Source organism: Rhamphochromis sp. 'chilingali' (assembly GCF_963969265.1).
Source record: "Rhamphochromis sp. 'chilingali' genome assembly, chromosome: 14".
Lineage (NCBI taxonomy): Eukaryota > Metazoa > Chordata > Actinopteri > Cichliformes > Cichlidae > Rhamphochromis > Rhamphochromis sp. 'chilingali'.
The window spans coordinates 16,319,262-16,337,617 of NC_137941.1; the positions used below are offsets into that span (position 1 = coordinate 16,319,262).

An 18,356-nucleotide genomic window follows, 5' to 3' on the forward strand; every position below is an offset into this window, starting at 1 on the left:
AACCAAGTGATATTTGATACATGAGTTTTTGTGAGTTTTTTAAGACTTCTACATGATCACCGATTTTTTTTTTTTGCCCCAAAAACCCCCCCAAAAAAGTAACAAATACTATAAAAATGTAAACTCACATATTCAAATTAATATTTATTTATTTGTTTCATTTAATCAGAAGGTTGAATAAATACACACTTTTTTCAAAAGAAAATAAATATTGAAATCTCTGGCAATTATTTCATGGTTCAGGCTTTAAAGGGTTCATCTTCTGTTGTCCATTTTTGTAGAGCCTGTTTAAACTGTTTCCTTTCTCAGCTGACAGGAGAGGCACTCGGTGTGGTCTTCTGTGGTCAGAGTAGTCCTTCCTATCAGAACAAAGCAGCCTGGCCATTCTCCTCTGCCATTAACAGGGAGAGCACTTTCATCTACAGAACTGCTGCGTACTGGATATTTTTTTAAGGCTATTCTCTGTGAACCCCAGAGGTGGTTGTGTGGGGAAATCCCAGATCTGCGGTTTCTGAAATTGGATATTTGCATTAACTCACATATGAATAATTGTACACAGCAAATTCAAAAGTGTTAAATTTTTTGGTGCTAATAGTCTCCTTGCAAAAGTAGAGTTAATTTTACTCTAAGTAGAGTCACATTCTTTTAATGTAACTCTGAGGTGTAAAATGATAGTAGTTAAAATCGAGTGTTAAAAATGAGTGTTTCTATGTCAAATCTGGAGGTGTTACAATGGAAACATTAACTCTTGACCTCTTAACTCTGAACTCCGAGAGGGGCTATGACACCAATAGAGTAAATTCACAGACTCCGCCCCCAGCACCTCCAATCGAAGCTGAAGTGAAGCCGTTTCAGAACATTTTGCTCTACATATTTGAGTTGTTTGCCATGCTTGGTAAGTCATTTTTTCAAAGATTGTTTCAATTATTATGAGCTTTTACTTCTGTGGCTCTTTGGAGTTGAGACAAAGCTGTGTGAAAGGCATTAGCCATGTTGCTCGCTGATAGCATAATATTCTGTTTTAGCTAGCTGAAAGGTATTGTTTGCGGGCAAATACCACAGCCTTGAAAAAAAGCTTGCATGTGAATTTTCAGTCAAACTTTTGGTCAAATACACCTAAAACAATGTCTAGAATGTGAAATGTTGGTATAATGGTGCTACTTGAAGCCTGAAAACGATCGCCCATAAAAAAAAAAACGAGCAAACAGCAGTAGCTGAGGTCCTGACTGGATTCTACGTTAGCATAGATCCCTCCAGAGTTTTGTGCACACGGTTTAGGTAAAAATGAAAAAGGTTGAGGTTTTACATTTAGTTCAGTATTACCTGTTGCCTGTGTCCTTGTCTTTTGGGAAAATACTTTACACAAGTAATGGCTCAAAGAGGATTCCTTTTTTTTTTTTTTTACTGTGCTGCAATTGTTTACTGGCTTATTTGTGCCATTAATTAGTGTCAACTAATTTCTATTCAATCTCCGCACAGGATATGCTTGTGAAGATGGAATATGGGGGAGAGCAGAAGTGCGTTGAAGTTCCACAAAGGGATGAATGAAGGACATGCATATTGTATTGAAGAAATAAGTGATGAGAATGCTGTTATTTGCATTTACCATGTCAGACCTTTTGATAAACAAAATTCTAATGAAAGTGAGAACATGTATACTGTTACATCTTTCAGAAAATGTTTTGAAATTGTGGTGCACAGTTCAGAATAAATGTTTTTCAAAAACCATTGTATCTTTTTAGTAAATGTTTATTTCCAAAAGAAATTTCTAGAAGTTCAGAACAGTAAAATTCCCGCTTTTTAGAATGAATTAGAAGATAACTCTTACGTAGTTAAACTAAAATACTCTTTGAGAGTTAATATATAAACTCTTAACACCAAGTGTTAAATTATCAACTCCAGACAGATTTGGTGTTTAACACTAAATCAGAGTTAACGTACCAACTCTCCAAAAAGAGTTAAATTAACACTCTCTGGTGTGGACCCATATAGACACTTTAATAGTGTTGAAATCAAATCCGACAGTGTTAATTTGGACATGCTGGATTTGCTGTGTACCTGATAAACAAACAGATGAGTGCAAATTAGAGCATGCAACTTTCCCAATGTATTTCTTCTGTTATCTTATCTTATATTAAGAGAAGGTGAACCCAAAGTGACATTTTATTTTTAAAGAAAAGTTTTTCTGTGCCACTGTTGCAGCACGTTTTTAAATTACAAAGTTTAATTTTCAAAGCTTTTTAATTTCAAAATCATATTTTATAACTCTTTTATTTCATAGTAGAAGATCAATTCTAGTTATGTGATTTCATTTCGTATCAAACTTGCTGTTCAGAATGATCCGTGATGAGTGATTACAACTTCATAATGTATGCACTTTATCTGTTAGCATCAAAACAGGAAAGCTAGCTTAGCAAAGCAAAAAGAACTGGCTCTACATATTCAGTGGTTTTATTTAAAGCCTGTTGTCATCGCTGTTGCCACATTATTCAGTAGAGGTCTGTGTTTTCTCCCTTGATATACTAAAGCCATCTGTGTTTCCAGAAGAGCAGCTCTTACAGTACACAACAGTTTTCTGCAATGTAACATTTATAGAGACGGAGTGATGAAAAAGCTTTATAGGCTCATTCATGTTTAAGGGTTCCAGTGTTATAGTTGACAAAAAGTCTTTTCAGCGGAGCTTTTTGCTTGATTTATGTGTAATAAAACCAGAAAAAAGGCTCATAAAATGTGGAGGTTCAATTGGGGAAAACATAAATAGTCCTGAAACGAGTGCATGGTCACTCTTCCATTTTTTCCAAGGATGATGAAGTCTCAGTTACAAGCAAGCAAATGTGGCTTTTGCCAATAAACTGCTGGGCGGGAAGATTTAAGGTTTTACCACTTGCTGTGCTACAATAGTCGTATTATTTTTTTCTCACATCTCCGCTTCATCAGGCGGTCCTGTCACCAGAATTTCATTAGCTGTATCATTTAATTTGTTACTAGCCAGGTCAGGACAAGGAGAGTCCAACCTTCATAAAACCAACAATAAATAAGAAGCAGGAGCATGTTCTTATTAAAATGTAAAGCATGTATTATAATATTATTATGTCCAAAGTCCTGCCATTAGAATGACATATTAAAAGTATAACTAGCAATTTTCGAAAGTGTCAAGTCAAATGAAACCCAAAGTAATCAATTTAAATTTTTGGCACAGGCCCTCCTTAATACTCCAGCTTTGTACGAACCAGTTAATTCAATCTGGCAATCTATTAGCTCTGAGACGTCGGTATTGGAAAAACACTTTAGAGACCTGTCTACAGATTGTCACGGGGCCATGAATCAAAACATTTTTGTTGTGTGCAGAGGAGTGCGTAATAGCCCTTTTTAGAAACTAGTCCACCAAACAGTCAACCTAGACGCTCGCAGAAAGAAATGTCGTGTTGATGAATGAATGTCTTTGTGCCCTGCTCCTCATACAATTTTACTGGTTGCGATATAATAAATCACGATAAATTGAATCTCTTCTGGTAGTATAGGCTAATTATGCCCCCCGCCACCCTCTCCGTTCCCCTCCCTGTTGTGTTTCTGTCGTGCTTCGTGTCCTAAAGGTTCAGTGCCTAAACACGAAGCTGTGTGCACCTGTTCCTTCCTTATAGACCATTTTATTTTACCATCTTGCTGCCAACTGGGCCAATCTGTTCACACAGAATGGGAAATTTCATTTGTGACAGTGTGACATCCTATGCTATGGAGAATGCTTGAAATAATAGCGCTGCAAAGGTCTGGGAACGCACTTGGAGGCTCTGCTCTGTGCTATAGCAAGAGAAACAAAAGCAGAGACACCCACATATGGCTTCACTCATATGGATAAACTGTATCAATCTAAAAGATGGTGCTCATCATCTTCAATATTACTTTTCTTCATATTGTTGGTACAGTGATTGGATCCTGATCTCACCCATGATTAAAATCCATTTTTCATTATCTTTAGACCTGATACCTTGTCGGACACCTTGTCTCAAACTTGGCAGGTGCTTTTAGGCCTAAAATGCTGCTTTAGACTAGTCCAATTTTAGTCAGTTAGATCAGTTGATTATACACTATACTGTATCATACCTGCAGGAGATGCTCATATATGGAAACCAATGCCATGAAACTCCCAGCACAGGTTTTTCTGTGCTGATGTTAACATCAGAGGAGATTTGAATCAGCCTTACTAGGCAAATGAGTATTTTGTCCACATCATCCTCTTCATGCATGTTGTCTTACTCCAAGCTGTATAGGCTCGAAAGCCTACTACCAACTAAGCATATTAGGTGATGTGCATCTCTGTAATGAGAAGGGCTGTGGTCTAATGACATCAACACCCTATATCAGGTGTGCATAATTATTAGGCAACGTCCTTTCCTTTGGCAAAATGGGTCAAAAGAAGGACTTGACAGGCACAGAAAAGTCATAAATAGTGAGATATCTTGCAGAGGGATGCAGCAGTCTCAAAATTGCAAAGCTTCTGAAGCGTGATCTTCGAACAATCAAGCGTTTCATTCAAAATAGTCAACAGGGTCGCAAGAAGCGTGTGGAAAAACCAAGGCACAAAATAACTGCCCATGAACTGAGAAAAGTCAAGCGTGCAGCTGCCAAGATGCCACTTGCCACCAGTTTGGCCATATTTCAGAGCTGCAACATCACTGGAGTGCCCAAAAGCACAAGGTGTGCAATACTCAGAGACATGGCCAAGGTAAGAAAGGCTGAAAGACGACCACCACTGAACAAGACACACAAGCTGAAATGTCAAGACTGGGCCAAGAAATATCTCAAGACTGGTTTTTCTAAGGTTTTATGGACTGATGAAATGAGAGTGAGTCTTGATGGGCCAGATGGATGGGCCCGTGGCTGGATTGGTAAAGGGCAGAGAGCTCCAGTCCGACTCAGACGCCAGCAAGGTGGAGGTGGAGTACTGGTTTGGGCTGGTATCATCAAAGATGAGCTTGTGGGGCCTTTTCGGGTTGAGGATGGAGTCGAGCTCAACTCCCAGTCCTACTGCCAGTTTCTGGAAGACACCTTCTTCAAGCAGTGGTACAGGAAGAAGTCTGCATCCTTCAAGAAAAACATGATTTTCATGCAGGACAATGCTCCATCACACGCGTCCAAGTACTCCACAGCGTGGCTGGCAAGAAAGGGTATAAAGGAAGAAAAACTAATGACATGGCCTCCTTGTTCACCTGATCTGAACCCCATTGAGAACCTGTGGTCCATCATCAAATGTGAGATTTACAAGGAGGGAAAACAGTACACCTCTCTGAACAGTGTCTGGGAGGCTGTGGTTGCTGCTGCACGCAATGTTGAACAGATCAAAAAAATCGATTGTGCATGTTCCCCCACTTAAAATGATGACAGAGGTCAGTAATTTGCACCAGAGGTACACTTCAACTGTGAGAGACAGAATGTGAAAAAAAAATCCATGAATCCACATGGTAGGATTTGTAAAGAATTTATTCGTAAATCAGGGTGGAAAATAAGTATTTGGTCACCTCAAACAAGGAAGATCTCTGGCTCTCACAGACCTGTAACGTCTTCTGTAAGAAGCTTTTCTGTCCCCCACTCATTACCTGTATGAATGGCACCTGTTTGAACTCATCATCTGTATAAAAGACACCTGTCACGATCGGATTACATTTTTTATTTTTCTCCGATATCCGATCCAGTAATTTAGGTCAGTATCGGACCGATACCGATACGTAATATCGGATCGGTCCATCTCTAGTTTCTACTGTAAAGCCTCCTTGTTTCCAATAAAACCGCTGACTGCTGATCACAGAGGGAAGAAGGGAAGACTTTTGAACTAACTGTTACAGTACCATGATCGAATTCATGTAGCTCTTTAGACTGAGCTATTCTTTCACAAAATGCTTGTAGAGGCCGACTGCACGGCCAGGTGCTTGATTTTATATGCGTGTGGTAATGGGACTGAACGCACCTGAACTGAAAGATTATCACGTGTGGTCCCATGTCTTTGTGTATGTGGTATATATAGTGTACTTGCATGCCTGGCAATTTTTTGTGGCCAGGTGGACCCATCCGCAGTGGTTTTACATTACAATGCATGCTCACACGGAGCAGGCTTCAAATGGACTTCAAAGAAGTAAAACTGGAGTCACTACTCAGCCATCATGTCTCCAGCTGATTGTATGCATGTTCAGAGCATGTTCACTCCCCCAATTGTCCCGATTACTTCACCTGTGTCTCGTGAACATCACCCGTTGGCCTTTCCCAGATCAGCTCTTTGAGTATAAATAGTCCTGTCTCTCCCTTACTCTTCTGTATCGCATAAATGTAACGCATTACTGTAATAAATTCAGTCATTATATTACATTTGCAATTATGTGGTTACCTGCATAGCAAAAGTTCTTCAGTTATCTGCTTGCTGGGCAGAAAGAAAAACAACAAACTTGTGAATTACACTCTCTAACAACACTCTCTGAAAGAATTACTTTTTTAAATTAAATATCCAAACAGCAGGGGTCATCCATCCCTCTGTGTTCACCTTGAGAAGCTTCTATGTTTTAGATTTGTTACTTTTGCTGTGCATTTGGGCTATGTTACAATCTAAATAAAAGCATTAGATCCTCTCCAGGGTCAACCTTGATATGATCACTTCCTCGAGCAACCATTTGAGAAACATAATTGTAGGACAATCTGTCAATATATGTTAAAGTTACAAGTGGATACTTAAGTTTGTTAATATGACTTTTAAGCATCATGTCACAACAGTCTTATAACAGTCTCTGGGGTTTATTGAGTAAAAAAGCATATATACTGCATTTTACTCTGATTCTTTAAAATATTTATTTTATTAAATATTTATCTTACCACTTTGGCTTATGAAAGCAAAATGTTCTCTAGAAACTGTTGCTGAAGAAGTTGCAGTAGAGCAGAAAGCATATAATTGCCCTGGGTCTCATTAAGATCGTTAAGATTAGATTGTGCTTTGGTTGGATTGTGTTTAACAATCAGGCCTAACATCTGCATGCCTATCACCTGTGCAGCAGTTTATTACAGGCTAAGAAAACTGGCTGTTTGTACATATATATTTTTTAATCTCAGCCACAAAGGTGGATTAAATGATGCACAATCATCCCAACCATCATCAGCACACAAGTGATTTATCAGTTGGTTAAAACACTATCAAACCGTAGAGCAACAAGGCATTATAAAATTCAGTCTCTTTTGTTTTGCCATTCAGAATCCTAATTTCATGCCTGACTCTTTCACTAGTATTAAAAAGCAATTTCTCCCGTATCAGTCTGACTCAGGGACAGATTTACTAGTCATTTAATCTCATCCTGTGCAGGTATGTAAGAGATGCAGACCAGCTTAGACATTTTTATTCTGAAAAGCCGTTGGAGGTTATGCTTTACAGTGAAATGAACAATCACATAATCACTGCCTCATTTGTCTGGTAGACTTTGCTTCAGTCTGGAGAATAAAATTTTAAGGTATCAGACTCAGGTGTCAGCTTTCTATCAGCCTGCTGTTATATATATTATGCATCTGAGCAAGTCTACATGGGCCTTGTGTTTGTGCAGCTCTTTGTTTTCACTGCGCCATTAGCCCCAGAGTAAACAGCCATTCCTCGTTCCTGGCCTTGTTATACTGTCTTCCCTGTGCATGACCCTCATCCCTCCTCTGGGACGAGAACATATTGACGCCTCTGTGTATTTCTCGTGTCTGAGTAAAGTGTTATTAAAGGGAACAACTGTTTACCACTGTAAATCCAATGAGATATAACAGCGATTTCACAAGAGGACCAGGCCAATATTGTGAGAAATAAGTTTGGCTGGAAGACACAAGGGGAAAGTGAGGAGTAAACACATTTTTTAAGATGGCCTCGAAGTGATGATCTGCCCCTATAAAGTAGGGATGTCAACACAGCCGTGTATTGGCGATAACTGTGTTATTGTGTCAATAAAGTGCATATTGTAAATAACTGTGCAGTTGTTCTTTTGAACAACTACGATTGCAACCTCTTTTGCCACCTGCATGCACCTGTACTTTGAGCATAAATTTAATTAGTTTGCTGAAAACAATATACAGAATAAACAGCATTATAAATGAATTTTACTTTTTTATCATTGCATTTTGGGTTGTTGTTTTTTTTGTAAAAGTCTTGTTTATATCATAAACATTCATTTTTGACCATAATATCCAATTCGTGACACTGTTTGTCTACAGTTTGTTTTCCCTCACACAGAGCTTAAACAAAAAAAATTGTTATTGATTCATTTATAGCGCCGATTTCTCACAGGCTTATCTTCCTTAAAGCACTAATTCATCTGATAGATTATTTTCTACAAAGGAAAATACATTGTTTTGCAAGTGTGGTCTTTGTTGTGGCTCAGTTGTCTTTTAGTCTAACAGAGTCCTTTTGTATGAGGGTATAGACTGCAGGTAATCACGCTCTATTGGTAAATGGAATTAAAGTCATGTCATTATGGCTATATTTGTCTGCTCAGGCTGCTGTTACAGGCATGGCGCTTTAAGGATGAAGCCTGATGGGAAATGTATTCGGGATGTGTGAAGAGAGAGAGAAAAAGGGATGTAAAGAAAAGTAGTAAAAGAAATATAAAAACTTCCTCGGCAGCCAGAGTGTGCCGGTGATGCTCGCTGTGAGTAAACTGTTTTCAGCCCACTATACGCGGTGTTCGTGCCTTGGAGAAGAAATAAAGTTCAGTGAAGCAGTTTTCCCACGCCTCTTTCCATCTTTTCACTAGTGGAGTTGACCTGTACAGTAAGCAAGCTGCCGGTAGTGCCAAAAAGTGATTGTCTGCCAAAAACTGATTTCCGGTATTTGCCAAAAAGTGATTGCTCGTATTTGAACTGCTATAAGCAACTTGTTGGGCTATAATATGTGAAACATGTGTCAAATGCATCCCTCATGGATGACACAAAGTCACACTGAGCCACAAACAACATTCGTGTAACAAGGCGTAATCAGTTTTTGGCAGTGACTTAAAACCTTTATTTATGCAGTTAAAAAAATCTCATTAACATTAAAAATAAAGACGTGGAGGTCCCTCCGGTCCGCTGACCTCCGGCTGAGCGGGACCCTCCTCGGCCGGCAGCGAGAACTCCTCCTCGGCCGGCAGCGAGAGCTCCGGCAGCGAGAGCTCCGGCAGCGAGAGCTCCTCCTCGGCCGGCAGCGAGAGCTCCGGCAGCGAGAGCTCCTCCTCGGCCGGCAGCGAGAGCTCCGGCAGCGAGAGCTCCTCCTCGGCCGGCAGCGAGAGCTCCTCCTCGGCCGGCAGCGAGAGCTCCTCCTCGGCCGGCAGCGAGAGCTCCTCCTCGGCCGGCAGCGAGAGCTCCTCCTCGGCCGGCAGCGAGAGCTCCTCAGCTGGCAGTGCGGGCTCCTCCGGCTCGCTGAGCTCCTGCTCGGGCATGATGAGCTCCTCCGGCTCGCTGAGCTCCTCAGCTGGCGGTGCGGGCTCCTCCGGCTCGCTGAGCTCCTGCTCGGGCATGCTGAGCTCCTCCGGCTCGCTGAGCTCCTCAGCTGGCGGTGCGGGCTCCTCCGGCTCGCTGAGCTCCTGCTCGGGCATGCTGAGCTCCTCCGGCTCGCTGAGCTCCTCAGCTGGCGGTGCGGGCTCCTCCGGCTCGCTGAGCTCCTGCTCGGGCATGCTGAGCTCCTCCGGCTCGCTGAGCTCCTCAGCTGGCGGTGCGGGCTCCTCCGGCTCGCTGAGCTCCTGCTCGGGCATGCTGAGCTCCTCCGGCTCGCTGAGCTCCTGCTGCTGCTGGCCGAAGTCTGTGGATTCCCGAGCTTGCACTACCCCCCGGCACTACCCCCCGGCCTTTGCACCCCGGCAGGGTGCAAAGGCAGGCGGAAACTCCCTTGAGCTGGCCGAGGTAGGGATTTCCCTCCAGGATCGCCTCGATGGCTTTTAACCCCACCACCTGAGGAGGAGAGTGGAGGTGGAGGGTCGAAAGCAGGAAGTCCAAGACGACTGGATTAAGGTCGTCAACCAGCCAGGGAGATTTAAAAAGCGTCTCCTGCAGCCGCCTCTCCACGGCGCGACGCAAACCCTCCGCGGGCTTCTCCCACCATGACTCACAGAGTCTGTAAACCCTGTCCATAACCTCCCTCCTGAGCCTCTCCTCCGAGACCGCTGGGTCCATGCGTGGCGGGATCATTCTGTCACGGTCTGGCTGGCAGACCGTGGGGATGTGTGGGGAAAGAGGACCCAGGCGCGGTACTCTGTGTATAAACAGTGCGTTTATTTACAGTGATGGAAACAATAACAGTAAATCCCCGTGCTCTCCCGTGACTCCCGTGTCGTGTCTTCCCAAAAGTCCGTGCTCCGTGTTCTCCACTGCCGTGTGTCCACACACACCCCGTGCCTGCTGCCCTCCGAGGTTCCACGCTCCTCCTGAGGGGAAAATGACAGAGGCAGCCGTCAAGACACTTAATTCCAGTAGGCATACACTCAGACTTTAGCTAAGCAGAAGACTAACGTGGAGTCTCATGGAATGATCCCGCGTCGGTGGGAGCTCCAAGACTCTCCTAAGTAGCTCACCCGACGAGCCCTGATCAGCGGCAGGTGTGTGGCTTCGGGTGTGGCCAGTCCTTCCGCAGGGCCACACCCCTCAGGCCTGCAGGTGGCTGAGCTCCATCCTCCAAGCATCCCCGCAGACATAAACACACACACTCACATCTACAATCATGGAGGAGAGCAGCAGCAATACCAAAATACATATAATAATCATAATAATAATATGATACATGACTGCTCAGGGATCCTGGGTCGCCCAGTCCCAGGACCCTGACAAAAAAATGTCTTTTGTAAGAGTAAGTTGGCCAAGAGCACAGCAGAAATGGCAGCAAATATTACAATAGTTCTGTAAAAATATTTTAAGTGGGGATAAAGGACCGGATTGGTTATAATGTAAGTACAATAACACAGAGTTGTAAAGATACTTGAAAAAACAGATAATTTTTTAACTCTATATATAACCCCTTTGTAAACGCTGTTCACCGAAGTCTATTTACCAACATACGTAAAGATATTACACATAAAAAATACACGGAAACATTGGAAATCACTTTTTGGAACAAAACACCTGGCTACGAGCAAGTCACGGAGCCTTCAAGTAACTGCCAGAGGTTTCCTTACTACGGTTCGGGGCCGCGGATCTGGCGCCGTAACACTGCTTTCCAGCTTTGAAGATGGGTATATAGGGCTTTACTGCATTTTGGCCATTCTCCTGTGAAATGCGTAGTGTGATCTACCTTGAACAAAAAGAAAAGTCAGCGAGAGCTTCAAAAAGCTGTGAGACATGATCTACATGTTAACATATCCTTTATAGGGAGCTCAGCCACCTGTGCAAAAGGACAGCCAAATTCCATCTCAGCGTCCACGCAGCAGAATGACTGCTCAGAAAATAAACAAGCGAAAGACATCTGTGGCAGGAAGACTGTATAGCTGTGCAGCACAGAACAAAACAGGGGAGGGGGCATCCCAGGGGAGGGTCCTATCATGGCACAGTGTTTCCTTTGTGTCACCATATCGCGCTGCAGAATCCTGCCAACCCCAGAGCTCTTTTGAGCCCCAGAAGAAGAGAGATTGTAAAGCATACTTTTGCTTTTTGGTTGAGTTTTTTTCTGTTTTGTTTTTTTTAAAGGGCATTTTTCTACTCTTGTGAAATGTCAACCTCCACACTGGGATGATGTACTGAATGCTGAAAATGCTGTCTTTTAGATTATTGCACAAGATCTGTTGCTCAGTGATATGCAGGCACGAGTATTTAATTCAGGTTACAGTAATAAAGTGAATGAAAGGTGTTATTGTTTTGTCTGCTTAGACAAAAAAAGTGATCGGATGTCCTGAAGTAAATGTTTAAAGTTGTATTTTTTTGGCGTTTTCAGTCTTTATTCTTAAGTGTAGTGCAGAGAGTAGACAGTAAAGTGGGGAGAAGGGAAATAGTCTCTGCCTCTGCAGTTATCTTTGATATGTGGGTCACCCACTCAACCATGTAAGCCGTATTGGTGCCCGTGAAGTAAAATTTTATACAGGTGTGCTGTACCTAAGGACAGATTCATATATGGTTTTTTTTTTCTTCCATCTCAGTTCACTTGATATTTCTACCATACTGTCACCTCACATCCTCACAGCAGGAGGGTTCTTTTCAACAAACGCTGTATGTGGCAGGCTGAGGCATAGACCCAATGTGCAGGACTTGAAGCAGAACTGAACTGAAAAAAGCAGCTTTATTGCTGGACTTAAAGGAAAATTACAAACTAGGAAATTTGGAATGGAATAAATAATCAAGGAGATTTAAACATGAGGGAGACACGCAAAATGATGGAGATTGCGACAATGTACAGAAGGAAACAGGGCTTAAATACACACAAGGAATTCAGGGAGATTAAATACACCAGGGAACACAGATGAACTAAATCTGACTAACAAAACTGAACACGACACACACAGGACAAGTGATTGTCACGCAAAACGAAAAAAGAAAACAGGAATTCACTAGCACTGAGACACGGACACAGTGAGATGACAGAGGCGAGACAAAGAGACTCGCGGGAGACAGAGACGAACACAGAGGAAGCAGATTGACAGAGACGCGACTGTAGAAACAGGACGTAAACAAACTCTAAGACCACAGGGATTTGACACAAGAAGCTGGGGAACACTGAGGGAGGAAACTAATACAACTTAGAATAGAATGCTAAATCCAATATTAACATGTGAAAAAAACTAATATTCAAACCAAGAATAACACGATATCCCATTAACCCTTAGAAGCTCCATCACAATTTAGAACAACTTAGCAACATTGGGCAAACAGGCCATTATGACATTTCTTGAAATTCCAGCTGAGGCTTTTGCTTGTGGAGTTTGCTTGGTCTTCTCATCACTGTGTGGGTTTCCTAAGGGTATCTTGACTTCCTCACACAGTCCAAACACATGTTTGGTTAATTAGTTATTTTAAATTGGCCATAACTATGAGCTGGGTAAAGAACTTGGAGTGCATAGTATAACGTCCTGTATGTATGATTTAAAAAATGTGAGTTGTAATCTAAAGTACTTTCAGTCCTTTCAGTGGTGAGTAAGACTAGAAAAGAGCTGTATAAACAACCCATACTTGTCAGCTGGAGATGTACTAAGAATATCTACCATCCATCCACCTTCCTCCACTTCTCAGGGGGAATAGAGCTTTAGTGTCAGTGGATAAGCTGCTACTGTGTAATAATCGAATAGTGTTAAACTATACTGTTGTACATTTTGCTTTTATCACACTTTTGTATTCTTAGTGCAAAGCCTTTCTTTGTAGGAGAGTTTTCCAATTAGTCATTACAATGACCAGACTCACGTTGGCGAGGTCCCCTCATGAAGCTGAAACATCTCTGACCTAGCCTTGGGCTGTTTGTGGTGTGTTTGTGGGTGCATTGTCCTCCTGGGGAAAGTTGCTGCCCTGGAGCTTAGTCTGCAACATTTTTAAGTGGATGCTGAGTATTAAAGAAACACCTACATAATGACTGCCAGGTCCCAAGGTTTCCCAGCAGAGCACTGCATTGTGACAAAGTGTTATTCAGTTCATCTGCCTGTGGTTTTAAGGTCGTACTTGATCAGTAATAGTTACGTTTGGCCTGAGTAATAAAAGAGATCTGAACACTTTTACTAATGTGCTAAACAAATATACATGAAATTCAAAATGTGACAGTCACACAATCACAACATTTCACCCGATCTATACCAAGCCTGATACCCAGCATTCACAAAACCCTCACACTCATGTGGGTTCCCACTGAATAATAAGTGAGTTTTAACAATGCAGAAAATAAACGTGCCTGACAATGATTTGCTTTTTCCAGACGGCAGATGATTCGCAATTTATCCCACATATTTGCTGCGGTGATATTATTTTATTAGATATTGAGTTCATCCAAGTACTTTTCTTTCGTCCTCCAACTTGATTTACAAAGATACAAATTAGAAATCATCTAGTGAGTGATTTTGAGCGGCTCAGCAGCATTTCCTCATTTATTTGAATTGTTCTTGATAACTAAGTCTGCGCTGTGGGAAATGCTTCTACTGAGTTCAGCTGATTGAAACAAACTTCATTTAAAGATTTTCAGGGACGCATGCTTTTTTTTATACTCATGTTTTCTTTCTCTCGCTCTCTTTCAGATGTAAATGGAGAAGCAGCAGTGTCACAAAGAGGGAGGCGGACGTCCAAACAGTTTTAAAGTGCTTTAAAATCCAAAAAAGATCCTTTCTGTCTGAAGTAATCCATTACTGACCATTAATGTCAAACCGCATGCTGGAGCAGCTTAATGCTGCCTCGCCAGGTGAAACGTCACTAATGGAAAGAAAGCCTTATGAGATCCTACTCATTAAAACACACCTAAATGCAGCATAATGCCTTCCAAAGTGTCATGTTTATACCTGTTGACAGTGGTCTGCTGGGCGAGCGCTCTGTGGTACTTGAGCATAACTCGCCCAACGTCCACGTACGTTGGCCACATGTCAGTGCCTATACGGAAGACTGTGAAACCTCATAAAAACATCACCTTCAACAACATCCGCACCCGCCCCCTTAACCCACACGCCTTTGAGTTTGTCATCAATGAGCCCAAGAAATGCGAAAGCGTCACGCCCTTTCTGGTCATTCTCATCAGCACCACCCACAAAGAGTTTGATGCGAGGCAGGCCATCAGAGAGACCTGGGGCGATGAGTCGACCTTCGGCGACGTCCGCATCCTTACGATCTTTCTGCTGGGCAGGAACACGGACCCTGTGCTGAACCAGATGGTGGAACAGGAGAGTCAAATCTTCCATGACATCGTGGTGGAGGACTTTATCGATTCCTACCACAATCTAACCCTCAAGACCATGATGGGAATGCGCTGGGTGGCGACTTTCTGCCCCAAAGCACAGTATGTCATGAAGACAGACAGTGACATCTTTGTCAACATGGACAATCTAATCTACAAGCTCCTGAAACCCAACACCAAACCAAGGAGGAGATATTTCACTGGCTACGTAATAAATGGTGGTCCCATTAGAGATATGCGTAGCAAGTGGTACATGCCCAGAGACTTGTATCCTGAAAGCAAATACCCACCTTTCTGCTCGGGCACCGGCTACGTGTTCTCAGCAGATGTAGCTGAGCTAATCTACAAGACTTCATTACACACAAGACTGTTGCACCTGGAGGATGTCTATGTGGGACTGTGTTTGCGAAAGCTGGGCATACACCCTTATCAGAACAGTGGTTTTAATCACTGGAAAATGGCTTACAGCCTCTGCAGATACAGGCGGGTTATCACCGTCCACCAGATCTCCCCGGAGGAGATGCACCGTATTTGGAATGACATGTCCAGCAAGAAACACTTGAGATGTTAGGGGACACGAGAGACACTTACAAAACAAAAAAAACCACGTTATTTTTCCCTTTTTCTTTGCCTTTTTCACCATTTAAAGTATTATCACCGAATGATGTAAACACCGAGAGGGCTGCTGCGAGTCTATTTCAAGACAGACGTTTCCATTAACATCCATCTACGTCTATATCTCACCTCATGATTGTTAATGAATGCACGAGGCTTGTAAAGTGTGTATTCTCATGCATAATTAAAATGGGGTGTTGTTAGTGAAAGTAATTTGTTCATATACTCCAGGTCCAATTTATGTAGACTATTCTTTAAAGGCATTAAGTCAATCAGCGTTAAGCATTAATTAGTGTGGCCTAACAGTTTGAGTTGGCAACATTTTCTATGCTAAAGTGTCCTTGAGCATGACACTGAATTTCTACCAGCTGCTGACCGAGCAAGCCTGACCTTCTCTAAGGATTGCAAGCCAAAAGAAAAAAATGTGGAAATCAATAAAGTATCTACTTACCATAGATTAGATCCCTGTATGATGCACTTCAAAAATGTTTCTTAGAATTGAGAGAAGAGTTCTTTTACAATAAGAATGCAAATGTAACTCTAATTAGAAAAAAAGCGAAACCAGGTCGCATGCTGTGCTCTCACTTTTAAATCATACAAAGCTGAAAACAGGCTGCAGTCAATTATCAATCATCTAACAGAAGCTGAAAGGATAATTTGGCATGAAAACAATTTATAAGGCCAAATGTTTGGGTTTTAATCAGCCCGCACAGTTAATCAGTCTTTTTTCTCGAATTTTCCTGATGTTTTTGTTTACATTTTGTCCTCATTTCACCACCTTTTTCTCTGAGAAAGCTGTTTGTATATTTCAGTTTTTAGATGCATTTTGTTGTTTTCTCACTCTGACATTTTCACTCTTGAGGTAATTATGTGTTTCAGCTATCAGCTTCTCATTACTGCAGCTGCTGCTCTTGGTTATGTACGCTGTATATCATCAGCTATTTCGGCTCATCAGCCTCTTCCACACATCAAGAGAAATGCAGCATCATGTCGTACAAGTGTCAGTTTAATTGTAACTAAGACCATTACCGACTTGATGAATTATCATATGTATCTGGCGTATCAGTAATTATGGAAGAACTGCTTCTGACATCATCGAGAACATTGTCTCTTGAACAACGTGGTGTTCATAGCCAAATTTCCTTTTCCTTTTATTTTTCTTTCAAAGGTTTTGTAGTATTATAAGCTAATGTGGCATTTACTGTGAAACCATCTATCCCATAAGGGGTTATTGTTATATATTGTATGTTTTTTATATTAAAAAACAAATACTTGAATAATTAAAGTTATAATACTGCTTTTACTCAGTGCCTTCTTCCAGTTTCATCAGTTGGTGGGTGGTGAAGGGTTGCAGCTTTATTGGCTTTTTTTGTGGGGGGTTTTTGTTTAGAGATTTTGTATTGTGGAGGGCAGTTTGCTTTTTTTAATTTCAATTATTTACTAGACTTGTATAAAAAGAGGAAAGAGAGTGAAAAAGAAAAGAAAAAGAGTGGGTAGGTTACATCATAGTCTATACCCCTTCCTCTTTCAATCTTCAGCCCAACCTTCTCTCAATGTAAGCAAAGTTGGGATTATTTGGGAATATTTTTTTTTAAATAGCAGGAAAAAAAAACTTCCTTATTCTAACCAGTTACAGGCCTAGTCTATACCAAAGCTCTCACCAAAGAACAAGCCTGGAATCCATACACCCACAGCACACTTGCTAGTACCGCCTTTTGTCTTCAGAACTGCTTTAAATCTTTTGTGGCTCAGATTCAACAAGATGCTGAAAACATTCCTCAGAGATTTTGGTCCATAATAACATCATAGCATCACACAGTTGATGCAGAATATTCAGTGGCACATCCACGATGTGAATCTCCCATTTCACCACATCTCAAAGGTGCTCTATTTGACTGAGATCTGGTAACTTTGGGGGCCATTTCAGTAAAGTGAATTGTCATGTTCAACAAATCAGTTTGATATGATACAAGCTTTGTGCATTGTGGTCATAAAGAGATGGACATGGTCAGGAAATAGCATAGCTGGTACTAAAGGGCCGGCAAATGTTGTAGCAGAAATTGAGACTTACTGGATCCATTAACGTCACACAATATAGTCTTCTGCTGATTTAGTCCATCTGATTCAAAGTCCAACATTAAGAGACGCTCCTCTCCGTACCTTGGTTTTAACCAGCGGTTATTTGACTTACTGTTGCCGTTCTTTTAGCTTAAAGCAGTTTTGCCACTCTCTTCTGGTTATTAAGGCATTTTTATCCAGAAAACTGCAGCTCACTGGATATTTTCTCTTTTTGAGACTGTGCTCTCTAAGCCCTAGAGATGGTTGTGCAAGAACAATCCCAGTAGATCAGCAGTTTCTGAAATACTCGGGCCATCTCATCTGGTACTAACAACCGTGCCATGTTCAAAGTCACTTATAAATTCACATTCTGATGCTCATAACTGCTGCTGACATGCAACTGACTGATTAGATGTTTGAGTGAGAAGTTGAATAGGTCTACCTAACAAAGTGGCCTGTGAGTGTGTAATTTATGTGTATGCAAGAACTGTTTTTAACATGTCTACATTAAGGGTTTTTTTTATTATTTAGCTAGAAAACCAGACAGATCACTATATGATGTCAGATATTCTGTAGTATAGGTTTGTAACATTAACAGAAATAAACAACTGGTCATACCGTACCACATTATGCCACAGTAACTTATACTTTTTGTGTATTAAAATGTAAAACTGTGCATTTTATATTTATGAATTCAGACTTGTACTTTAAAAAGCATATTTGCAGAAATATGGTAAGTTATTCAACTCCTTTGCAATCACAAACAAACATCGATTGAAGTGTAGGAGGTTCATTCTAATAGCAGCTGACAGATTTTTTTTTAAAAATAAAATACTTCACACACTTGTTTTTAAATCATAGCAAT

At 41.5% G+C, this 18,356-nt stretch overlaps 1 protein-coding gene across 1 annotated transcript in view; it reads left to right on the plus strand.

The window, feature by feature from the left end:
- Nucleotides 1-16,564, plus strand: part of b3galt1b (UDP-Gal:betaGlcNAc beta 1,3-galactosyltransferase, polypeptide 1b) — a 63,830-nt gene extending 47,266 nt beyond the window's left edge. The window contains exon 2 of the mRNA XM_080902830.1: nt 14,172-16,564. Within this exon, the coding sequence (XP_080758956.1) occupies nt 14,403-15,389 (987 nt within the window). The 5' untranslated portion in view covers nt 14,172-14,402 and the 3' untranslated portion in view covers nt 15,390-16,564. The remainder of the gene's footprint in view (nt 1-14,171) is intronic.
- Nucleotides 16,565-18,356: the final 1,792 nt, after the last annotated feature.